The 22,147-nt window shown below is 44.4% G+C and overlaps 1 protein-coding gene across 1 annotated transcript in view; it reads left to right on the plus strand.

Annotated features, from left to right (window-relative positions):
* Positions 1 to 22,147, plus strand: part of eif2ak3 (eukaryotic translation initiation factor 2-alpha kinase 3) — a 50,981-nt gene that overhangs the window by 23,335 nt on the left and 5,499 nt on the right. Inside the window, exons 3-15 of the mRNA XM_079528366.1 lie at positions 7,214 to 7,408; positions 9,638 to 9,768; positions 10,080 to 10,368; positions 10,910 to 11,075; positions 11,834 to 11,959; positions 12,125 to 12,247; positions 12,527 to 12,744; positions 13,439 to 13,551; positions 16,483 to 16,605; positions 17,621 to 17,770; positions 18,904 to 19,525; positions 21,094 to 21,267; positions 21,882 to 22,055. Of these exons, the coding sequence (XP_079384492.1) occupies positions 7,214 to 7,408; positions 9,638 to 9,768; positions 10,080 to 10,368; positions 10,910 to 11,075; positions 11,834 to 11,959; positions 12,125 to 12,247; positions 12,527 to 12,744; positions 13,439 to 13,551; positions 16,483 to 16,605; positions 17,621 to 17,770; positions 18,904 to 19,525; positions 21,094 to 21,267; positions 21,882 to 22,055 (2,604 nt within the window). The remainder of the gene's footprint in view (positions 1 to 7,213; positions 7,409 to 9,637; positions 9,769 to 10,079; positions 10,369 to 10,909; positions 11,076 to 11,833; positions 11,960 to 12,124; positions 12,248 to 12,526; positions 12,745 to 13,438; positions 13,552 to 16,482; positions 16,606 to 17,620; positions 17,771 to 18,903; positions 19,526 to 21,093; positions 21,268 to 21,881; positions 22,056 to 22,147) is intronic.

Below are 22,147 nucleotides of genomic sequence, written 5' to 3' on the forward strand. Positions count from 1 at the left end.
CGTCTTTGTGCATCCCACTGTGTGTGTGTGTGTGTGCGTGCGAGACATTTCACTTGTTGGATGTAATATTGCTGATGGAGCATAAGGGGCTGAGATAGCTGTCGGTCATGAGTCCAGTGATCTGCTCTGACACACTGTTAAACTTATGATGCAGTGTGTGTGTTGATATGAATGCATACATAAAACATTGCATTTGGTTGTGTATTCTCATTGCAACGAGCGTGTGTGTATACATACATACACGCTGGCACATACATACACGCACAAAAACTGGCATGCATGGCACACACACACGCACGCACACGCGCGCGCGCGTGCGTGTGTGTGTGCCATGCATGCACGCACAGAGAGAGAGAGCTGGAAACCTTAACACTTGTGACAACAAAGTGAGTGTAGGATGTACACAATTGCAGAGTGCACGGAAAAGTACATGATAAGCAGAAGTGTGTGTGTGTGTGTGTGTGTGCGCCATGCATGCCAGTGTTTGTGCGTGTATGTATGTGCCAGCCATGTCCTCTTAGCCCCCTGTAACCTGGGATGCCTGGCTGCCGTAAGTGAGACGAGGCCCTCCTATTGGCTCTCAGCACCCAACACCCGGAGCGCTTAGCAACCAGACTGTTTTGATTGGTGCTCGCTGGGTCCCTCTGCCACCAGTCTGCTCAGTGATTAGAGAGAGGAGGGGGGGCTGCCGACACACCATTGGCTGGCCTTACGGAGGGAAACCAGCCTCTCACCTATTGTGTGTGTGTGTGTGTGTGTGTGTGTGTGTGTGTGTGTGTGTGTGTGTGTGTGTGTGTGTGTGTGTGTGTGTGTGTGTGTGTGTGTGTGTGTGTGTGTGTGTGTGTGTGTGTGTGTGTGTGTGTGTGTGTGTGTGTGTGTGTGTGTGTGTGTGTGTGTGTGTGTGTGTGTGTGTGTGTGTGTGTGTGTGTGTCAGAGGGACAGAGAAAGGAGGAGAGATGCTGTACAAGAAGTGAGAGGGAAAGGGGGAATAAAGTGAGACAGACAAACTAAAAGAAGAGAGAGACAGAGCGATGCATACAGAGAGAGACGGGGTGGGAGAGAGTGTGGAAAGGTAGATAGAGACACAAACGGAGAGAGAACACACACACACACTCTCCCTCGGTCTTGTGCTTTTCATGGTTTTGTCCACAAAGTAGCAGTTTGTGCTTTCGTTTTCAATGTACCCATTCTATACTAACACACACACACAGACACACACACACACAGAAAGACGGAGAGAAAGGGACAGTTAGACGGACAGACACAGAGAGACAGTTTAGTGAGAGAGAGAGAGAGAGAGATAGGCAGGCAGTCAGAGAGAAAGACGGTAAATTGGCAACAGAGCTGCAAACGGCATAGTCTGCAAAACTGACAGAAGCTGTCACTTCAGAAATCCATGAGTCGTTAGATGAGGATGAGGAGGACGAATAGGATGGGGGGGGGGCATGGTGGTGCCAATGTGGAATGAGTCATGCTGGGGGGGGGGGGGGGGGGGGGGGGGTTATATGGTGATTAGGATGAGGTAATGCTTTAGTCCAGGAATGATGTCATCCCATAGCAGAGTTCCCCTCCCACCCCCAGCACACCCACATACATAAACATAAACACACACTGACCTGTGCATGACAATGAAGAAATGGTAACACACACACACACACACATGCGAAGACCTGGTTACCACACTGCTCAGGGGACTCTCACCCCTCGCGCCTCCGCATCCCAGTTCTTCTGCCCCTTTTTCCATACGGTTGTCACGTTCTCCTTTTCCTTTATACCTGATGTAAACACGTCTTAGTGCTTTTTATGGTTTTATCCTCGTACTAGCAGTTTTTGTATTGACCGATTTACAAATGTCAATCAAGCTTGTTTGTTAAATGTAGGCTATATAATTGTACAATCCTATGCGGTAGGCTATGATAATGTCTGTAGTTATGAATGGCTGTAGTTGTATGTACATAGCCTACTTTATCCGCGGGATTCAGCGTTTTAGCCAAAGCGATAATTTAAGCATAATAACACTATAATTTGAAAATGTATAGATCTCTCTTCAACAAATGGGAGCCAGTGGCTGGCTTTTTCGAATTGCGGTCCTTGTGTTGTAGGCAAAGCAATGCAGACCTAATTATTATATTATGTTCATTCCATACCAAAAACTGTGTTGTGCACGCGAGTGTGTGTGTGTGTGATTCTGATCTGTCATCTCTGCGCGTGTTGTGTTGACACTACACACACACACTGAAGAACTGGGAGGCGGAGGCAGAGGCGTGAGGGGTGTGCTGCCCGGAGCAGTGTGGTAACCAGGCCCTCGCCACACACACACACACACACACACACCCCTACCCTATCTGCCTCTGCTGGCATGCAATGTTAATGAACAAATTCATTGGTGTTGATTGATGTCTATGTGATGACTTCAGGTCGATGTCATTTCAGTGACTAATATCGCAAGTAATAACTCTTCTGGCAGACACGGCTGAAGAAATTAAAATAGACCTCCATGTCTGTGTTAATGATGGTGTAAGTCAAGTACTTTTTTTTCTGCTTTCGTTTGGATCATATAGTATTTGTTTTCTTTCTTTATTTACTATTTTAAAGCGTATGGTGCTTCTAGGATCAGCGAGAATATAGTCTTAAAAACGAGGAGGAGATGCGAGCACTCAAACAACGTGGAGGAGAAGATGTAAAGTCAAAACGAGTATTATCATATATTAAAATTGCCTAGTTCTATGAATATGTCAACATGTTTCAACAGGTTAAGGTCAGGGCTAGAACTGTAGGTGTTTTGTGTGTTTGTAACGCCCAGCCAAGCTGGATGCACCGAGGAGACCTGTATCGAACCTCAGTCTCCACAGTCCTGGGACGGATACATCATATATTTTCTTGTTTTTGGCTTTTGTGCCTTTATTGATAGTTACAGTGAAGACATGCAGCAAAGGTCGTCATGAACGGGACTCGAACACGCGACACGCTGTCAGGCAAGAGCCTATATGTGGCATGCGCCTGGACCACTAGGCCAGCGGGCGCCCCGATCATATATTTTCAATAGAAAAGTAGGCATCCCACACTGTTCTGTCCATCATCATCTTTGTCTTTCTGTTTCTATCTCACTGTCCCTATGTTTCAATTATTTTGACCGTAGTAACTGCCTGTCATAATGCCTGCCAATGATTGGCGTGGAGGGCGGAGGGAGAGTGGCGTGAAAGGCAAGATCAAGGTGTGTTCCTCCGCCTCCTGAACATCTGTTGTTCCAACTCCATTTAAAAACACACCATTTACCATTCACCCCCCTCCCTATCTAAGTATTGGACAGTATTAAGATGTTGAAATTGATTTTGTATTCATCTTTAGGGCCCCAAATCATACCCTAGAAAGCACTAATGTCTATTTAAAACACAGTTTTTTTTAAAAAGGGGAGTCATATTTTCCCCCCTCTTCCGCGTTGTATCGCACCTCAGCATTAGCCTTGTGATGCATACAGTGGCGTGTTTGCAGCTGGTGAGAGGTGATGCTGTTTGACGGAATCACTGGAGCGTCTTAATAATAACCCTTGGGTTCACTGGGAAAAAAGGGGATCCCCCCCACCCTATGTACCCCCTCTCAGCTGACAAGACCCCCAACCCCCTTCCAACACTAGATGCTGACGGATCCTCCGGGTGGAGGGCAATGACTAGATTAATATAGCTCATTAAGCATCAAAGGCTTGTGTGGAGCAAACTGAATCCTCTGAGAATGTGCCCATGACTTATACATTTCTTTTGTTGTGTGTAATAACAGTAAGACAATGTTTTTGCAGATGCTTTGGGTACTGTATTAGCTGCTGGCAAGAGAGAATTTAGTATGAAGACATCAAGTGCTGCTGCTACTTTGTCACCAGGCTGGTGGTGAATTAAGTAGTTTAAATATTTAGATTTGATGTTGATGTTTATGACATTGCTCAACTGAAGTATATAGTATGTACAGCCTAATTGTTGCCAGGCTATATCTGGTCAAAATGTTGTAATGTGTGTCCAAACTTAGACAATGTCATAGTAAAATACGTGTGTAAAAATTGATTGAATTGGACCTGCACCATTTGTACATTCTAAGAGTTAAGTTTACACAAATTATTTTACTGTGTACAGACTACTATCTTTTCTGTACATGCCATTTAATCTAACCAGCAAACAAAACAACATTACACAACAACCCAAAATATACAGTAATCTCTTTGGTATACTGCTGAGCTCTGCTCCTTTTTATTTTCTTTACAAAATATTCTCTCTCTCAGTCCTCTAGTTTGACTTCTCCCAGCTGGTACCGGAATTGAAGAGGTGACCTTTCACTCAAAAGACCACTTACTGTACACTTGCTTAGCCTACCACTATTACTGGCACTGTGGCACATTTGTCTGGGATATCTACTACACCACATTTGGTCAAAGATGCATCCTCCCATAAGGTTGATTTTATGCTTGTTCTGGTGACTGACGGGTTTATGGAGGAGATGTACGGCGAGACACCATACTTTTCTTTTTGTAATGTTTTTTTTTTGTGGCTTTCGCCTTTTTTATTTTATATATTTTATGGAGGGACAGACAGTAGGCTGACAGGAAATGGGGAGAGAGATGGGGGATGACATGCAGTAAAGGCCGTCGGGATCGGGAGTCGAACCCGCGGCACACTGCCAGACTGGATTACCAGCCAAGGTGCCTGGACCGCTGAGCCACAGCCCAGGCCGAGACACCATACTTTACTTTGGTTACCTTTCATGGATCAAGGTGTCACATATTCCAGTATGTCCACGACTGCAGCGCATGCTGATATGAATGGATAGAATGGCTTATGATGATGTTGATAAACGCCAATAATACAATACTGTTACTGTAATTGCTTGCCGATGCACCAAGCCCAATCTGGGTACCCATTGGCAAATCAAAGGAAAAACAGCGCCCTCTTTTCCTTTTGAATTTGACGTTAGTCAACAGTCTGTCTCGAGAGACTACACCAAGACTGCATACATGCTCCTTTTAGAACCTTCCAGTGCCGGTCTCCAAATCTGCCATACAGCCCTGCCATACGGAGGCTACCGAATTAAGCATGAATCAGCCCTTAGCCCACCAACCCCATCTCCCAGCGCACACATCCACATTCAGACATCCTCACATAACTACAAACTGAAACTATTAAAGACATCAGTCCAAATAATGGGCGCGAAAATCACATGCAAAACACAAAATCTGTCACACCGAGACATGTCTGCACTAAGATGTTTCGTGTAGTCCTCAGTAGCTCAGTTTCATTAGCACGCTTGGTTAATAATTCACATGAACTTGGCTCAGCGCGACGCGAGAGTCCTTTTTTAAAAAGAGCTGATATGAAGGTAATGAACGTAATAGAGTCAGGAATATGAAGAGCAGGGAAGGGGAACTGGGGTAGTGCTGCCCGCAGGACACAGACAGGAGTGTTTCTTTTTTTTTAACCTGGCTGCCAGACAGCTGGTTGAACTTCCACTGAGAATGCTGTCTAGCCTCAATCTTTAGGTTGGTCAATACAGAAATCAATGGGGTGGGAGGTGGTGGAGTGTGGATACCGTAGTTACGTAGTATGTGTGTGTGTGTGTGTGTGACACTGTGTGTGTGTGTGTGCACTTGGCATATATTGCACGTATCATTCATGTACATAATGTGCCACACAAAGTGAAACGGAGAGAACAGAGAAAGTGTTTGTGTGTAACAGTGGTCCAGATCACAGACAGGGATTAAGGCATCAGGAGAAGGGTGAGTCATCCAGGCGGCCTCTGACAACCCCCACCCCCCCAATCCAAATAAACCTCTTAGCTGTCCACGTGCCAGACTGTATGAGGTGATGTGGTGGACAGGTCTTTAACCCCTCCTCTGTCTGCTTACAACATGTATCTATCTCTCTTACTCGTTTTGTTCTACTCTTATTTATCTTTCTCCCAGCCCCAGGTATACTCTCCCTCTCCTCTCCTCTCCTCTCCTCTCCTCTCCTCCTACTTGAGGAGATGACATCACCTCTGCACCCCCTGCGCCACCCCCTGCACCCCCCCCCCCACCCTGTAAATCATGTTGTCAGAAGGTCATCCTTCCTGGCTGCTAGACTCGAGGCAGGAAGCAAGCTGTGGTATTATGGCACCAGCCACAGACAGTGATATGGACCACATTAACCATTTTACCTGCTGATACATTCAGTACAGAAAAGGAGGTGTAATGAGTCGTTGGTTGTAAACGTGTCTGAGGGACCAGCCTACAGTGAGAATTGACTAGCAGCGTCCTGGTTCAACAGAAAGGTGGCCTAGTAGTGCTTCCATGGGGGCTTTCGGTCTTGCAACCTGAGGAACATATATATGTTTGATGTGTCTATCCGTATCAATGCATCCTTCAGTTACACAGCAAGGTCCTATGTGCTTTGTTAGCGCTGCATGTGGCTGCCCCTGGTACTCACCTCTACCTCTGTTGAGTCTACTCTGCCTGGGGGGGGGGGGGGGTTGTGAACAAATAAGTTCCTAATTGCACGCAGTGTGATACTGTGTGTTTGCAGTGCCCTGGAGAAAAGAGACTCTCACCCCCTGTCGGTCTAAAAGTAATGGAGGTTAATCAGGATTAGGGAAAGAGCTGGCTCGGGTTTTTACAATGATGTCATCCTTGCTACTAGCCCCCTGCAGTGAGCAGCACTCTCCCATGCAAGGCACGCACACACACCACACACACACACACACACACACACACACACACACACACACACACACACAACATATAATATACGCAAAAACATACCGGTACATGCGCACACGCACACGTACACAATATGCTGGATCAAAATGAGGTTAATTGCTGAAGTTATGTAAAGGGTGAGTGGATTGAGTTCAGTACTGTATGTGTGGACACTGGGCAGACACAGTGTGGGCAGATAGGTTTCAATAAACACAGTGTGGGCGAGTTGTTTATGTAAATAATTGTTTGTTTGTCTGAGACTTTAAAAGTTCACATTATTTATTCCTAGAAAGTTATAAAGAAAAGATGATCAACAGTACAACAAACTGGAAATTGCACTCACACTGTGTGTGTGTGTGTGTGTGTGTGCGCGTGTGTGCGTGCCGGAGCTCCAGAGTAACATTTCATCATATAATTTTCCCTCTTGACTCTCTGAGGAAGATTAATATTTTGGCTTTTTTGTGACTCCTATCATATCTGTTCCTTCTCTCACCCACACAGGTGTTTGGCAATAAGATGTTCATCCCGTCGTTGGACGGGGCACTGTTCCAGTGGAACAGAGACAGGGAGAGCATGGAGGCCGTGCCTTTCAGCGTGGAGTCGCTTCTGGAGTCGTCCTACCGCATCGGAGAGGACACTGTCCTGGTCGGGGGAAAGTCCCTCACCACCTATGGCCTGGGGGCCTACAGCGGCAAGGTTGGTTAACCCTACCCTAACCCTATAACCCTATGGCCTGGGGGCCTACAGCGGCAAGGTTGGTTAACCCTACCCTAACCCTATAACCCTATGGCCTGGGGGCCTACAGCGGCAAGGTTGGTTAACCCTACCCTAACCCTATAACCCTATGGCCTGGGGGCCTACAGCGGCAAGGTTGGTTAACCCTACCCTAACCCTATAACCCTATGGCCTGGGGGCCTACAGCGGCATGGTTGGTTAACCCTATAAACCTATAACCCTATGGCCTGGGGGCCTACAGCGGCAATTTTGGTTAACCCTCTGGCCTGGGGGCCTACAGCGGCAAGGTTGGTTAACCCTATGTCCTGGGGGCCTACAGCGGCAAGGTTGGTTAACCCTATAACCCTATGTCCTGGGGGCCTACAGCGGCAAGGTTGGTTAAACCCTATAACCCTATGGCCTGGGGGCCTACAGCGGCAAGGTTGGTTAAACCCTATAACCCTATGGCCTGGGGGCCTACAGCGGCAAGGTTGGTTAAACCCTATAACCCTATGTCCTGGGGGCCTACAGCGGCAAGGTTGGTTAACCCTATAACCCTATGTCCTGGGGGCCTACAGCGGCAAGGTTGGTTAACCCTATAACCCTATGGCCTGGGGGCCTACAGCGGCAAGGTTGGTTAAACCCTATAACCCTATGTCCTGGGGGCCTACAGCGGCAAGGTTGGTTAACCCTATAACCCTATGTCCTGGGGGCCTACAGCGGCAAGGTTGGTTAACCCTATAACCCTATGGCCTGGGGGCCTACAGCGGCAAGGTTGGTTAACCCTATAACCCTATGGCCTGGGGGCCTACGGTGGCAAGGTTGGTTAACCCTATAACCCTATGTCCTGGGGGCCTACAGCGGCAAGGTTGGTTAACATGCAAGAAGTTAAACACCTTTAGGACAAAAGGATTCCAGTAGTAACCTTACTCCGCCAGATTGCGGCAGTATTGAGTTCACAAGTTCCCTCCTCCTACCTCAATCTGGTCTCTCTCAAGCAGAAACGATTAACCCAAACCAGCAGGGAAAAAAATCTGATATCTCCATAATCATTTTGAGTTGTAGTCTTGTTAGGTTGTTTCTACATGTGCGCTGTGGCACAGCTTCAATACGTCATCAGTCATCAGCCGAAATCAGCTGGTTCGGGGTACATCCTCTCTGCCCGAGAGAGTCCAGGTGGAGGCAGGAGGAGGAACTCGCTACTGCCACCATCTGGCGGAGTCAGGTTATTCCAGTAGTACTGCACGATTAATCGGAAAAAAGATCGCGATCTAGAATCAGACACCTTTGCGATCTCATTTCTACATTTGAACAAGAATGGTGCAGTACTAGCTGGCTGTCAAATTCATTTTAGCTTATGTTTTTACTACGAGACTTTAAGAGGTTTAAATCAAGCACTTTGATGTTGTATATTTAAAGCCACAGTAGTTGGCTCCAGGTGCCACATTTTGAATGTAGTAATGTTCAGCAACTACTAAAAAGACTATATATTTTCATAGAAAGTATGAGAATCGATATTCACATTCGAGCAAGAATTGGGTAGCACTAGCTTCCAGGCACCTGTTTAAATGCTTAATGGTGGTGATGTATGTCTTCTTCTTCTACATCGTGATAATGACTCTGTCAGGAATACAAGACTTCCCACATACCAGCCACATCCTGTTTGGTACATGCATTGTGTTCATTTTGAAAGACCTGCCCTGTCATTATCACCCGTTGTATATTCTACCAATAGTAGTGTCACACCACCCGTGACACACCAGAACAGCTCTCTGCTGATTGCTTACATCACACATGAAAATAAAACTTCCCACGTCTTCCAGCCACACCTGTTTGATACATACTGCACGGTGTGTTTTAGCCATGCGTGCCGGTTCCACTATAAACAGAACTGGCCACTTGAAACATCTTGAGATGCTGGTCACAATGACATATGACATTACAGTAACCTTTGACCTCTTGCCTATTCCTTTATGGCACATGTCTCAGTGTGTGGTTGAAAGAACTGTAAGTGTCATATCCAATCTGACACTGGAAACATCAGATTAACTGTGTGTGTGTGTGTGTGTGTGTGTGTGTGTGTGTGTGTGTGTGTGTGTGTGTGTGTGTGTGTGTGTGTGTGTGTGTGTGTGTGTGTGTGTGTGTGTGTGTGTGTGTGTGTGTGTGTGTGTGTGTGTGTGTGTGTGTGTGTGTGTGTGTGTGTGTGTGCAGTTACGGTACATCTGTTCGGCAGTGGGATGTAGTCGCTGGGATGAGGATGACTTGGAGGTGGAGGATGTTTTACTGCTACAAAGAACCCAGAAGACGTTGCGGGCTGTCAAACCACGCTCAGGACAGGAGAAGTAAGACCCAGTCTGCACCCTCAATCACTTTTATAACCCATTAAGACCTGAGGCCCATTCTACAAATGCCTTCTAAATCAATACTTCTCACACTTTCAAGAGTTCAAAAATAGCAGATCTACAAGCTCGCAGCACGGCACGTAGTGACGTGCTCGTAGATCTGCTATTTTTGAATGGCCAAGCAAAAATGTAAATTCGACACGAATGCTCTCGCTGTTTTAACGAGTTAACACCATCACTGTAATAATCAACATGATGAACCTCCATTATCTTACAATAATTCAGAATCATCTCATCACTTCTTCTCCCAGGTGGAACTTCAGCGTGGGGAACTTCGAACTGAAGTTTGTCCCGGAGGCGCAGTCGGGGCGGAACTTCCTGGAGGGGGAGATGGCGAGCGGCGACGCGTGGAGGGAGGAGCGCCGTGAGAGTCAGCGTGTCATCACAGAGGAGGCCAAAGACAGACCAGAGCAGCCTGAGAACCAGCAGCAGAACCACCACAACCTGAACCTGGACCTGGTCATTAAAGTATCTGTTCCTGACTGGAAGGTGATGGCCTTCAGCACCAAGCCTGGAGGACAGCTAGTCTGGGAACACCAGGTCAGACAACATCTTATTCAGTTCTTAAGATCTTGAAGAAGTACTTATTAAATTATCAGCGTGGGTTTTGACTTGGTTTTATGCCTTTTTTCCCTCTTCGTTATGATATCAAATTCCCTTAGCTTAAAGTATTGCAACCTGCCACTTACTTAGTCTATTGATTTAAAAAAAAGTATATTGTATGCATCCATTAGCTATACATCAGCTTTTAGTGGAATTACATCGATTACAAGGTGATAAACTCTTTATTGGAAAAGTCCACTCCATAACTTGCCAAACACAACGATGAGTAATCTCCTGCCTGGTCTGGGATCAGACTTGAGGGTTTTTTTTTGTCCAAAGCTTTCAGCTAGTTTCTGCTGACAAGACCTTCCCTTCCAATGGCGTTTAGACACTTATTTAATTCAGTGTCATGGCTTTGCCAACCGCTGCAGTAAAGTGCTGTGTGATAGATTAACTTCTCTTTGAGGGTCGATAACGTACTCTATACTGTATCATGTGAGGTCATTACACCTTTTGGTCTTTTTGTTTTGTGGTGCAGTTTTGCACGCCCATCGCTTCAGCCTGGCTGGTGGGCGGGGGAAAAGTCACTCCCATCAGCCTATTTGATGACACGGCCTACAGCGGCCAGACTGACCCCGAGGAAGAGGAGGATGAAGATATTATGGAGGAGGCCAGAGGTGCTACACAGTCCAGCGTGTACCTAGGTAAATGTCAAGTGAATTTATCAATAAACAGCTTTTATATGACACTGTCGCAGATTCTGACAAGCAAATATGATTAAAGCTGCACTGTGTAACTTTCCTCGTCTATCCCGGACTTGAACCTGGCAAGTGCTGACATTTTTGCCATTGAGTTAATGGAGCCTGCCTGCTTGCTCAAGGGATGAATTGAATATTAGTGTAATTACATCGATGACAAGGTGATAAGCTCTTTGTTGAAAATGTCTTGCTAAGGAATATGTTCCTCCAAAGTCCACAGATTCTGACAAGCAAATATGATTAAAGCTGCACTGTGTAACTTTCCTCGTCTACCCCGGATTTCAACCTGGCAAGTGCTAACATTTTTGCCATTGAGCCTGGCTGCTTGCTCAGGGGATGAATTGAATCTTGTTCGAAACTTTGTCTCAGATCTTGTGTGAGACGTGACCTTTGACACGATCTAAATGGCTCTATAGAAGAGCAGGGAGACAAAATTGTATAAGTTATTGAATTAACAGATTGGACAAAATAATTTAATTAATTAATTTAATTAATTAAAAATAAGTTTTTCTTCCAGTTGCTCTTAATTCCCATAAAACTCAAAATGTCAATTTGCATTGGTAAAGTTGCTAATTGTTATTAGCTATTGGACTTATTTGTACTTTAATTTCACCTTGTCATCAGCTGGTAGTAACATTGTATTGTATACTATAGGTAGTGAAATTATTTTATTCCAATAAAACACCTTTGGACCCTGTTGCCAGGCATGTTCCAGGGTCAGCTCTACCTGCAGTCCTCAGTCAGAAACTCTGAGAAGTTCCCTTCTAACGCCATTGGATCAGACAAGGATAGCCACCCACTTCCTATTGTTAAATGGAAACCACTCATACGTAAGTTCTACCTCAACACACCTGTGCAGATTGCCGAGCTGTTCTTACTATTCTGTTTGTTGCTAAAATTGAAACTACTTTTTGTGTACCACAGTGCGCCTCATCAGGAACACGTTGCAATATGTAATGATTGAGCCATTCTTGTTTATCTTTATTCTGATACAGACTCCCCCTCGCGCACACCGGTCTTGGTGGGTTCTGATGAGTTTGACAAGTGTCTGAACAATGACAAGTACTCCCATGATGAATACAGCAACGGAGCCTTGTCCATCCTGCAGTATCCCTATGGTAAAATCATTATACTTGTGTGTAGTATGATGTTGACCGTGTTTCTCCCATTGTTTCCCCTATAACGTTATAATGACCTGAAGCACATGTCATGCACCAGCATACATATTTACCTGTCATCCCATCAATTGTCAAACTCTGGATTAATAAAATATATATATTCCTGACCTAGACTCTGGTTATTGTGACACTGCAGTCACTGACTGATTTCACAGCCAATTTACAAGGTAAGAAAAAAAGAGCATGACTGACTGAGTTCTTTGTGTCTCCACTCCACAGACAATGGTTACTATCCGTACAGCAAACATTATCGGGAGAAGCGTGACAGTGGTGTGAGCCTTATAAAGGGGAACAGTTCGGGTCGGGAGAAGAAGGACCCGGTTCTCCTTCTCCCCTGGTGGAAGGAAATCCTCGGCACCATTATCTTCTGCATCGCTGCCACTACCTACATTGTGCGCAAGTTCTTCCACCCAACTGCCCCAGTGGAATATGCCAGGGTAAAGGCACATTTGTTTAACTTCCTACAGTACTTACTGCGCTACAAAGACAAATGGCAGGGTCACCTTTTGTGTGTATATTTAAGGGGCACAAGCTGTGATTAGTATGTAACTTTCATATAAACAAGGCTGCTTTACACCGTTTTTTCTAGTTTGACGAAGTTTGAGAATGTTTCCAGCAATAAGCAACAGTGAGAGACTAAAATTTCATATGCACTGTGTAAGCACTAAGCCACTAACTTGTTTCCTGACAACTGCAATGGGTTTATAATTATTGAATGGATGCCAAGACAACTGTTTGGGCCATGCAAGGTCTCCATATCCGTCTGTTTGGCAGGAGTGCTTCTCATTATATAATCGTGTTGTTCCTCTTGAGAATATTCACAAACTGTAACAGTAGTTGACGGAAACACATTCATGTGCATTTTTACTTCATATATTTTGTTTTACACATTTAAGAATTAATTTAACATTTTGATGGACTGCAGCCTGTCAAATTGTGAAACGCGACACGTGTTGTGGGCGACATTGACATCAATCTTTCACGTAGTGGGTGCTTTAGATTTGATAGATGTGATAGCATTCCTGGTCTCCCATATATTGCTTATGAATTTGCCTTTCAATTGTAAACACAGCACTGCTGAGCAATTAGTTTGTCACAAGTTTCTAATATTTCTCCCCCTGTCTACCACAGCAGCGGAAGGAGTCGGAGACACAATGCCAGACAGACAGCAAGTTTGACCTTGAAGTTGTAGAATCCAAAGAGCCCGTCACCATGGAAACACGCTCCAGTGAATACGTGTCCAGGTACAATCATTAGCATACTGTCATCTTAGTTTACACTGTGTTTCTGTTTAAGCATGCATGGAACCTCTACATGTAACAACATTACCTGGGAGAGGGTTACATCTCTAGCATGGAAGTCACACCTGAGCCTTGCACTCATTTCAAGGTGTAGCTACAGAAACCAGTACTGTTACCATGGTAACAGCTGGTCTTCCAGCCTGCCTGCAATAGGACAAAGCATGGATGGGAGATGTGAGGAGTACTGATATGTGATTGGATAAGTCAGCGGCTAGCCATCAAATAATAAATGACCTTGGACCGCCTACGGGTCCCAGGCAGCTTTTCAACACCCTGCTGTGCCTACGTTGAGTTAAAGTTCAAAAAGCCTTGCTGTCCCAAATGGGAATATTGCTTTGCAGCAGGGAATAAAGAGAATACTGTGTGCATTACTCATAAATTGATGGATCACATTTTTAAGCTCTACAACTCTATATCTACCCTTAATTGACTCTGGCTCAAATCTTGCCAGTGTCTGCCTTTCTTCCCTATCTCCCTCCACCTAGCCTGAAATAAAAGGAGAAAAAACATTCTCAAGACCTCCATTCGGAGTGGACCGAGATTACACATAATGTTGGCTAAACAGCATTTTGTGGTTAATAACTAATTTCAATTCATATTCATCTTAAATTGAGGGACTATCTTTGGCTAGACTTTAAATCAATCTGTGCTTTAAAATGTATTTAAACGCAATGATAATGTCATAACTTTGACAAAATATGTCAGATTACCTATCTCATGCAAGTTTCAACTTGATTTCTATACCATACTGAAATTTGTGGAATCCATTCCAAATGGCTTACTTGAAAATGAAAGACATTTTGCTATGTTTTGGTTTTGGAAAATGGTCACAAAGACAGTACAGGTATATGCTTAATTGTTGTCAATGGTAGTACCACTGAATGCACTGAAGGACCTCAACGGAGTGTTTGAGTGATGTGGAGGTGGCGATTCTATCTGTTGCACTCGAGTGGTTTTTGAATTCCATACTTCCGTAGAATGTCTTCTTTGTGGCAGCATCTGCCACCACTAGAGGTGTCACATTACACAGCTGTCAGCACATTTGCGCACATGTTTTCCTATTGGACAATCCATGTTTACACAATCTGTCTTAATCCATTGGTGGTCGCTGACCTCAGTGGCCGATCGTTACGGCGTGTCGCATGTTTACATTCATGAGCTGAATAATGCCGTTAATCTGACCAAAATACAGACATGGATGTGATTATGCAGTCTGAGAGGATGGGCGGGCTGCTCTTTTTCTCATCTCTCATCACAGGGATGTCAGCTAGTTTTGATCTACCCTAATATGACAGAGACGTATCCACATACACACTCTTCTCTTCTCTTCTCTTCTCTTCTCTTCTCTTCTCTTCTCTTCTCTTCTCTTCTCTTCTCTTCTCTTCTCTTCTCTTCTCTTCTCTTCTCTTCTCTTCTCCCCCCCTACACACACACACACACACACACACACACACACACACACACACACACACACACACACACACACACACGCCACCGCATGTGTCCCTCCCTCCTCCCTTTTAAAACCAGTGTGACCACCAGTGCCAGTTGCCTGGTAGGAGAATCTTCATAAATAAACTCAGCAGCTGATCCCAGCATGAGTCAGGATCATTAGAAGGGAGCGGCAGATATCAGGACAGAAGCCATGCATCAGATGGCACCACACAGTTACCTAAAATAAGACCTCAGCACCCCAGCGAGAGGGATGATTGTGATAGGGTGTGCAATTCCTCCACTGGATCTGATAGGCTGATTGGTATCTAACTTATTAAGCAGATTTGGGAGAACTGTGGCTGGGAAACTCTCCAAGCAACAGATGACAGATAGTGGAGACACAGGGTCAGAAATCTGTTTAGGTGTGTGTGTGTGGCCAGACTGGCCACTCGATGCTCCAATGTGATGAACTTATGATTGCTGAATCACACTTTTTAGGATTGGTTGATATTTAAAGTTGTATATCACGTATAACACTGTCATTCATTTATCACGTGGAAGTACTGGTACTAGGGATCTATCTGGGCTGATATCCTTTACTTCAGGGGTTTTCAACTGATTGTGAACCAGGGACCACCACCTTGACTAAGAATCAACCTAGAGACCACTGTTGTGTTGCAATGGGATATGGGCTAAGATTAGTGCTTTCGTAACACTTGCTATGGAATGCATCCTGGGCGTGCCTGACCCTTACTCCCTAAACTTTTTTGCCATATTTTACTAACTTGAAAAATATTAAAAAATAGTTCAACTAGCCGATCTACATCCGCACATTATGATCTTGTAGATCGGCTATTTGAACAATTATATATATATACATATATATATATATATAGTAAAAATGGCAAATACGTGCAAGATATAGCACATGATGACATGATTCTATGGGCACATTTCCTAATAATGATGGCTCAATCAGGCAAGCTGGTACACTTACCCTTCTTGAGATTCTAACTGCCTTTTCTGTGGAATTTCTTAACCTCAGACTTCCCAGTAATTCTGATAACATTGACGCACTTCCAAGGAACAGTGCACAAAAGCTTAGTGCACTGTTCCGTGGAAGAAAATACAACATCTTCACTTTGCTACATTACTAAATGCATGGTCAGGGACCACATGCAATACCTTCACGGACCACCAGTGGTCCACGGACCACCTGTTGAAAACCCCTGCTTTACTTGTACGTCCTTGAAAGGACATTGTTATGGTCTGATGATTTTGATGTGTGACTCACACACTGGAGGGCAGTTCAGCTATTGCTTACATAGGCATTACTAGTACCACCAATGTACAGTAGGATGCCTGTACACACACAGTCACACGCACATGATCGAATAGAGAGGACCTTTTGATCCTAACTGTGACTGTGTCTCTCTCCAGGTACCTGACCGACTTTGAGCCAGTACAGTGTCTTGGCCGTGGGGGGTTCGGTGTGGTGTTTGAAGCCCGCAACAAAGTGGACGACTGCAACTATGCTATCAAGAGAATCCGCCTCCCGAACAGGTAAAGCCATCGCAGTGCTCATACTGTACACCAGCACCTTGTGATGATATGACATTCATTAATAAGAAATTTAAATCGGTCAACATGGGCAAAAATGTAGAAATGGGACATTTCAAGAAAAAACTTGTGCAACTATCATTCCTTCATAGAATGTCACTTAAAGTTCTTTACAAGCAGCACAAGTATGAGAAACAAAACAAATCAATATTATCATGTGACTCTGGGGTTCCTGGTTCTTTTCAAGAACATTTCGTCCCATGTTAGCCAATTTAGTTAGCTCCACAAAACTGGCCACAACCTCTTAATTGGAAGCTTAGATACAACATTGGGTCTGTGAACTGTGTTTGCCTACCCATTTTAATCATTGTGTCCAATGTTGGTCACTCCCTGGGTGTAATAAAGCAGGGTACATAGTGTTTTTGGCTCAGGCAATTCCCTGGACGACTGCTGCTGAGGTGCCCTTAAACAAAGTGCTTAACCCCCCAGCTGTTCATTGGAGCGGCTCAGTGGACAAACGGTAAAAGCCTGTGATGGCGTGGTGGGAGTAGGACACCTCCCAGGTGGGACTGGGAATGTGTTTGAACGTGGAGCTGGGCTGACGGAGAACATACACACTCGGCAGCAAAACGAAGGCAGTGGAATTTTCTCCAAATCGAAACGTATTTGTCATAAAAAGCTATCGAAGTGAACCTGCGATAAACGTGCGCTGCACACTGGTTTGATTGATTGATTGAATTGTCTATTAGACAGAAATGTAAAAACAAACGGTACAGTCAAACACTTAGTCCGATAGCCCCCCAAAAAGTCCTTGTTGTCTTGTTTCCATTTAGGCCTCATGCAAACAATTCATAGACATGACAGTGACTGTGTGATTGACATGAAGAATAACAACAAAATTCAATATCATCACAGGTGCTAATGTGAATTTAGTTGGTGTATTAAAAATAGTGTTATGCTTGAATTGAAGAGGAGGTGATCCTGAATCTGCTGTGTTATCCTGTTCCCCTGTCATCAGGGAACTGGCCCGCGAGAAGGTGATGCGGGAGGTGAAGGCGCTGGCCAAGCTGGAGCACCCAGGGATCATTCGCTACTTCAACGCTTGGCAGGAGAGCCCTCCAGAGGGCTGGCAGGAGGAGATGGACCAAAGATGGCTAAAAGATGGCAGGTTAGACAAAATGGGTGTTTTTTTTATCCTAAATTTCTTTTTTCATTCCAAATATCCATAGTGTCGAAATCAGGGAAGTGTTTCTGCATGCTTCTTGTCACAATGTCGTAATTTCTTGCCATAAATTACACCGATTTCTAATGAAATTGAAATGAAAAGTTTCATGCTTTTTCAGTTAGTTTTTGCCTATGTCTAGCTTTTGGTGTGTCCTAACTATGTCCTAACACAAACATTAAATTCCATTGACAATGAATGGACAATTTTGAGTGTTTGGTGTTTGTGTAAACAAACATTGCGTAACACAAACATTGAAGACTGATTGGCCGGAATGAGAGGATGTATGATGATGTACGATAAGAGCCCCCCGGTTTTTTCTTTTAAGTTTTATGACCTCAATTACACACACACAACCTGAACTTTGAACATTCAGTGGATTTTATGTTGTCTGGGGTTTTCTCTGTGTGTTCTGAAGCCTTTTGAGCGGCAACAACATCAGGCAAAATTTAACAGTGACAGCTGGCAAATTGTTATGTCATATATGGGATTTGTGGACTGTTACATCACAGGCAAATCAGAGCACTTGTTTGAGCAAGAAACTACCATACCACAGAAAATCTACTGAATGTTAAAAGTTCAGGTTTTTTGGGTGCAATTGAGCTCATAAAAGAAAGAAAATTACACCCGTGTGAAGTGAGGGCCGCACTTATCATGATGTAACATGTCTATTTGCTCAGACACATATGATGTATATTCTCCATTCATTGTCAATGGGAATTACATTTTTGTGTAGGACAAAAATACCGATTTGCTCAAACACATAACGTAACTTCTCCATTCATTGTCAACTAAAAGTTGTGGTGTGATTTTTATGCACACATTTTTGCACACATTTTTTCAAAGTGTGGACTGTGGCCTCCACTCTGCCTAGCCTTGCTCGCAAGGGCATTACATTGAAGAGAGCATTTTGATAACAAATGTCGTAGACAAGTTACAATATACCTGATTTTAGATCTCTGCAACCCACCTTTGGTGAAAGACAGTCACAAGACTGTAAGGAAATGGAATGGGTGACATTCCAGCTCAGGGTTGCAACATCTATTTACTAAAATTCCCTAATATTGTCTCTGCCACAGCACCACCGACTGGCCAATGACATTCCCTGAACACTTGGAGGCGCTGTCGGTCAAGGTTCCTGTGTCCAGCAGCTCTGTCTCTCCGTTGTCCAGCCCTGAAGTCGGTGCAGGAGCACGTGAAGGAGGACAGGAGGACGGACTGGAGGAGGACGCGTCCACTGTGGATGAGAGCCAGGGTCTGCTGTTCAGAGCGGCTGGCTTCAGTGAGGGGGACGGCAGCGTCCTGTCCGTCCACCCTCTCCTGGGTCAGGACAGCCTGATGTCGGAACGGGACAGCCAGAGCCAGGCGGACCCAGAGGCCTCTGAGAGCCCCGACACCCCTCACTCTTTTGAGCTGTGTCCTCCTCGCGGAGGACCCGTCGCTGGCGACTGCACCTCCTCCTCCTTTGACATCGTGTTCGAAGACTCGGGCTGTGACCGCGACGTGGGCGCGGTGACGGACTCTGTCTCAGGCGTGGCTATTCCCGGCTTCCCGCTGATGGAGAAGGCCAGCTCTTCCTCCTTGCTGCGCACCAGAGGACAGGAAGTGGTCCTCTCGTCCTCTCCCCCACGGCCCACCTCCCTCACACTGACCCTCCCTCCCTCCAGCCCACCGGCCCAGCGGACACAGCCTTCACCCAAGGTGGGTTTACTTGTTACCTTATTTTACTGTCATTACGTTAATCACATAGATTAAGGTTAATTGATTAATGGACTATTGGTGATCATAGTGGTATTGTAAGTTGTACGTTGTAGTGTTAAGACGTTTGCTGAGTGAGGTTTTGTTGCTGCTCTGCTATCATTGTTTTAATATTTAACATGTTATGGTTCAGTAAAGAAAAGACATACAACAAAACTCTGAACTGTTTTCATGTTATCTCACTGTAGGTCAGTCGGTACCAGGAAAATCTTAAAATAATTTCAGAGTTTAGGAAGCTGTTTTTATTCAGCACATTATATGCACAAACAAGCTAGGTGCTAGGGCTGCAACAGTCAATACAATTAATGGATTTAAGTAACAATTTATATAATCATCTATATGTTATGTTATTTCGTTTATATAACATAAATGTGCTGATTGTTTTGCATGGTGCGTGATATGTCATGTAGTTGTACAGTTGGCTTATCATGGTGGACAAAATAATCATTGTTGAGTTTGCTAAATCCCACCCCAAAAAGCGATTGTCCAATGCCAATCCAAATAGTTTAGCAACTGTTGCTATGCAGGTCAAGCTTCCGCCACCTCATAGCTGTCTATGTTATTTTGCATGGCTGTGTTGTTGAACATATACACGGCTTAACGTCGAGTAATTTACATGACTGACCCACCCAGGTGATGGCAATAATACTAATGACCGTAGTCTTACCGTGCAACATGAAAACGGGTGGTCGTTAAAAGTTGATTCTCCCTTTATCATTTCCTCGTATTTTCTAGTTTATTTAAATAATGTCATGCAAATTTGTCCAGTGCATAGCCTACTATACAGGCCTGGTTGACTGGATTTAGAAGACATTTTGATGCTCTTGCTACTGAAATGATCGATTATTTATATTTAGAAATCCCGTCATTTAACATGCATCTCTATGGGGGAGAAGGACAGCTTGCCCCGTCTCCTCACTGCTAACGTGCCTATTGAACATGGACGGGTTGGGGAGGGACTTAGCAAAGGTCTAATTGACTGTCTTCCATCCTTTGTTTGCACACAAGGGGAGCAAGTCCATAGGCAGGACTTTTTACTGTCTGCGTACAATTATTCTTAATTATTTATTGGCTTGATTACTTGTGAGGCCTACAGATAATGTTCAATTGACATAAAAGACCTACGTTTTGACACATAGGTCCTACATGATCTATATTTGTTTCTATATGTCTTACATATCGTTGCTGTCGGGTGGAAACCTCATATATTTTTGTTACTTTTGTGTGGCACTGTAGTATGACGAAGTAGGACAATAATAAGGATTATGGACATAAGCGGTTTCTGCCCTTTTTTAAATGATTTGATTTGAAATGTTTTTATCAACTTGGTATCTAACTTAAAAATATTTGATCTTGATTAATTGAAAAAAAACAACAACTTGGTATCCAACTTAAAAATATTTGATCTTGATTAATTGAAAAAAAACAAAAACATTATTGGTACATTATTGAAGACACTATTAGTATTTTATGACTGACTTCATACTTCATACATGGTCTTTGTGTCCCAGGTATACCTGTACATCCAGATGCAGCTGTGTCGTAAGGAGAACTTGAAGGACTGGATGTCCCAGCGATGTCTTCCTGAGCAGAGGGAACACAGCCAGTGTCTGGACATCTTCCTGCAGATCGCCGAGGCTGTTGACTTCCTCCACAGCAAGGGACTCATGCACAGGGACCTTAAGGTGAGCACAGGGATACAAAGATTATCACTAGTGAGGGTATTCTGTTTTTACTGGACTGTATAGTGGAGAGGGAGAGGGGGGGGATAGATGTAGGCAGAGAGGAGGGGACGGTTTTCTGCAAAGTCCTGGGTCCAACTTGTGTTGAACCCTGGATTCTGCAACTTTGTTTTCAATGCTCGGCCAGCGAGTCACCACTACACCCTCTTTTTCTTCTTTTGTTTTCTAAGCGAGTAGACAGTCAACATGGTTTTTCAATCTCTTATAGAGCCCATGTATCCTGATTTCTTTTTTTTACCACTTTAATCCCAGTGGCCCAATTTTGGGCATGTTAAAGTTTTGTCACATTGCGACGGGTCATGAGTTTATAGATCTGCTACAAGGAAAATGTTTCAATTGGGTGTAAATGGTTAAATAAAATAGATAGATAAATAATAATATATATGATAATTTTTTTATTTTTTTTTAATATTGGTAAAAATACCGGTAATACCGGTAATCTAAAGACAGTGAATGGAAACCTGGGTTGTGTTATCATCCGAAGCATAGATAGATACGTTGGATGTTTCCACCACCTGACCCATAACACATCACTCAACCTTTTCTCTATCCTTCAGCCATCCAACATCTTCTTCACCATGGACGACGTGGTGAAGGTGGGAGACTTCGGTCTGGTGACGGCCATGGACCAAGAGGAAGACGACGATGAGCCAGGAGCCCTGACTCCCATGCCCATGCTGACCCGTCACACGGGACAGGTGGGCACCAAGCTGTACATGAGCCCGGAGCAGGTAACTGAACCACAAGGAACCCAGCATCCCTATTCTGGGCCAACATTCATCACAAATAGCAGATTTAAAATCTCGGAATGCGTCCAGTTGCC

This window comes from Electrona antarctica (assembly GCF_951216825.1).
Source record: "Electrona antarctica genome assembly, chromosome: 18".
Lineage (NCBI taxonomy): Eukaryota > Metazoa > Chordata > Actinopteri > Myctophiformes > Myctophidae > Electrona > Electrona antarctica.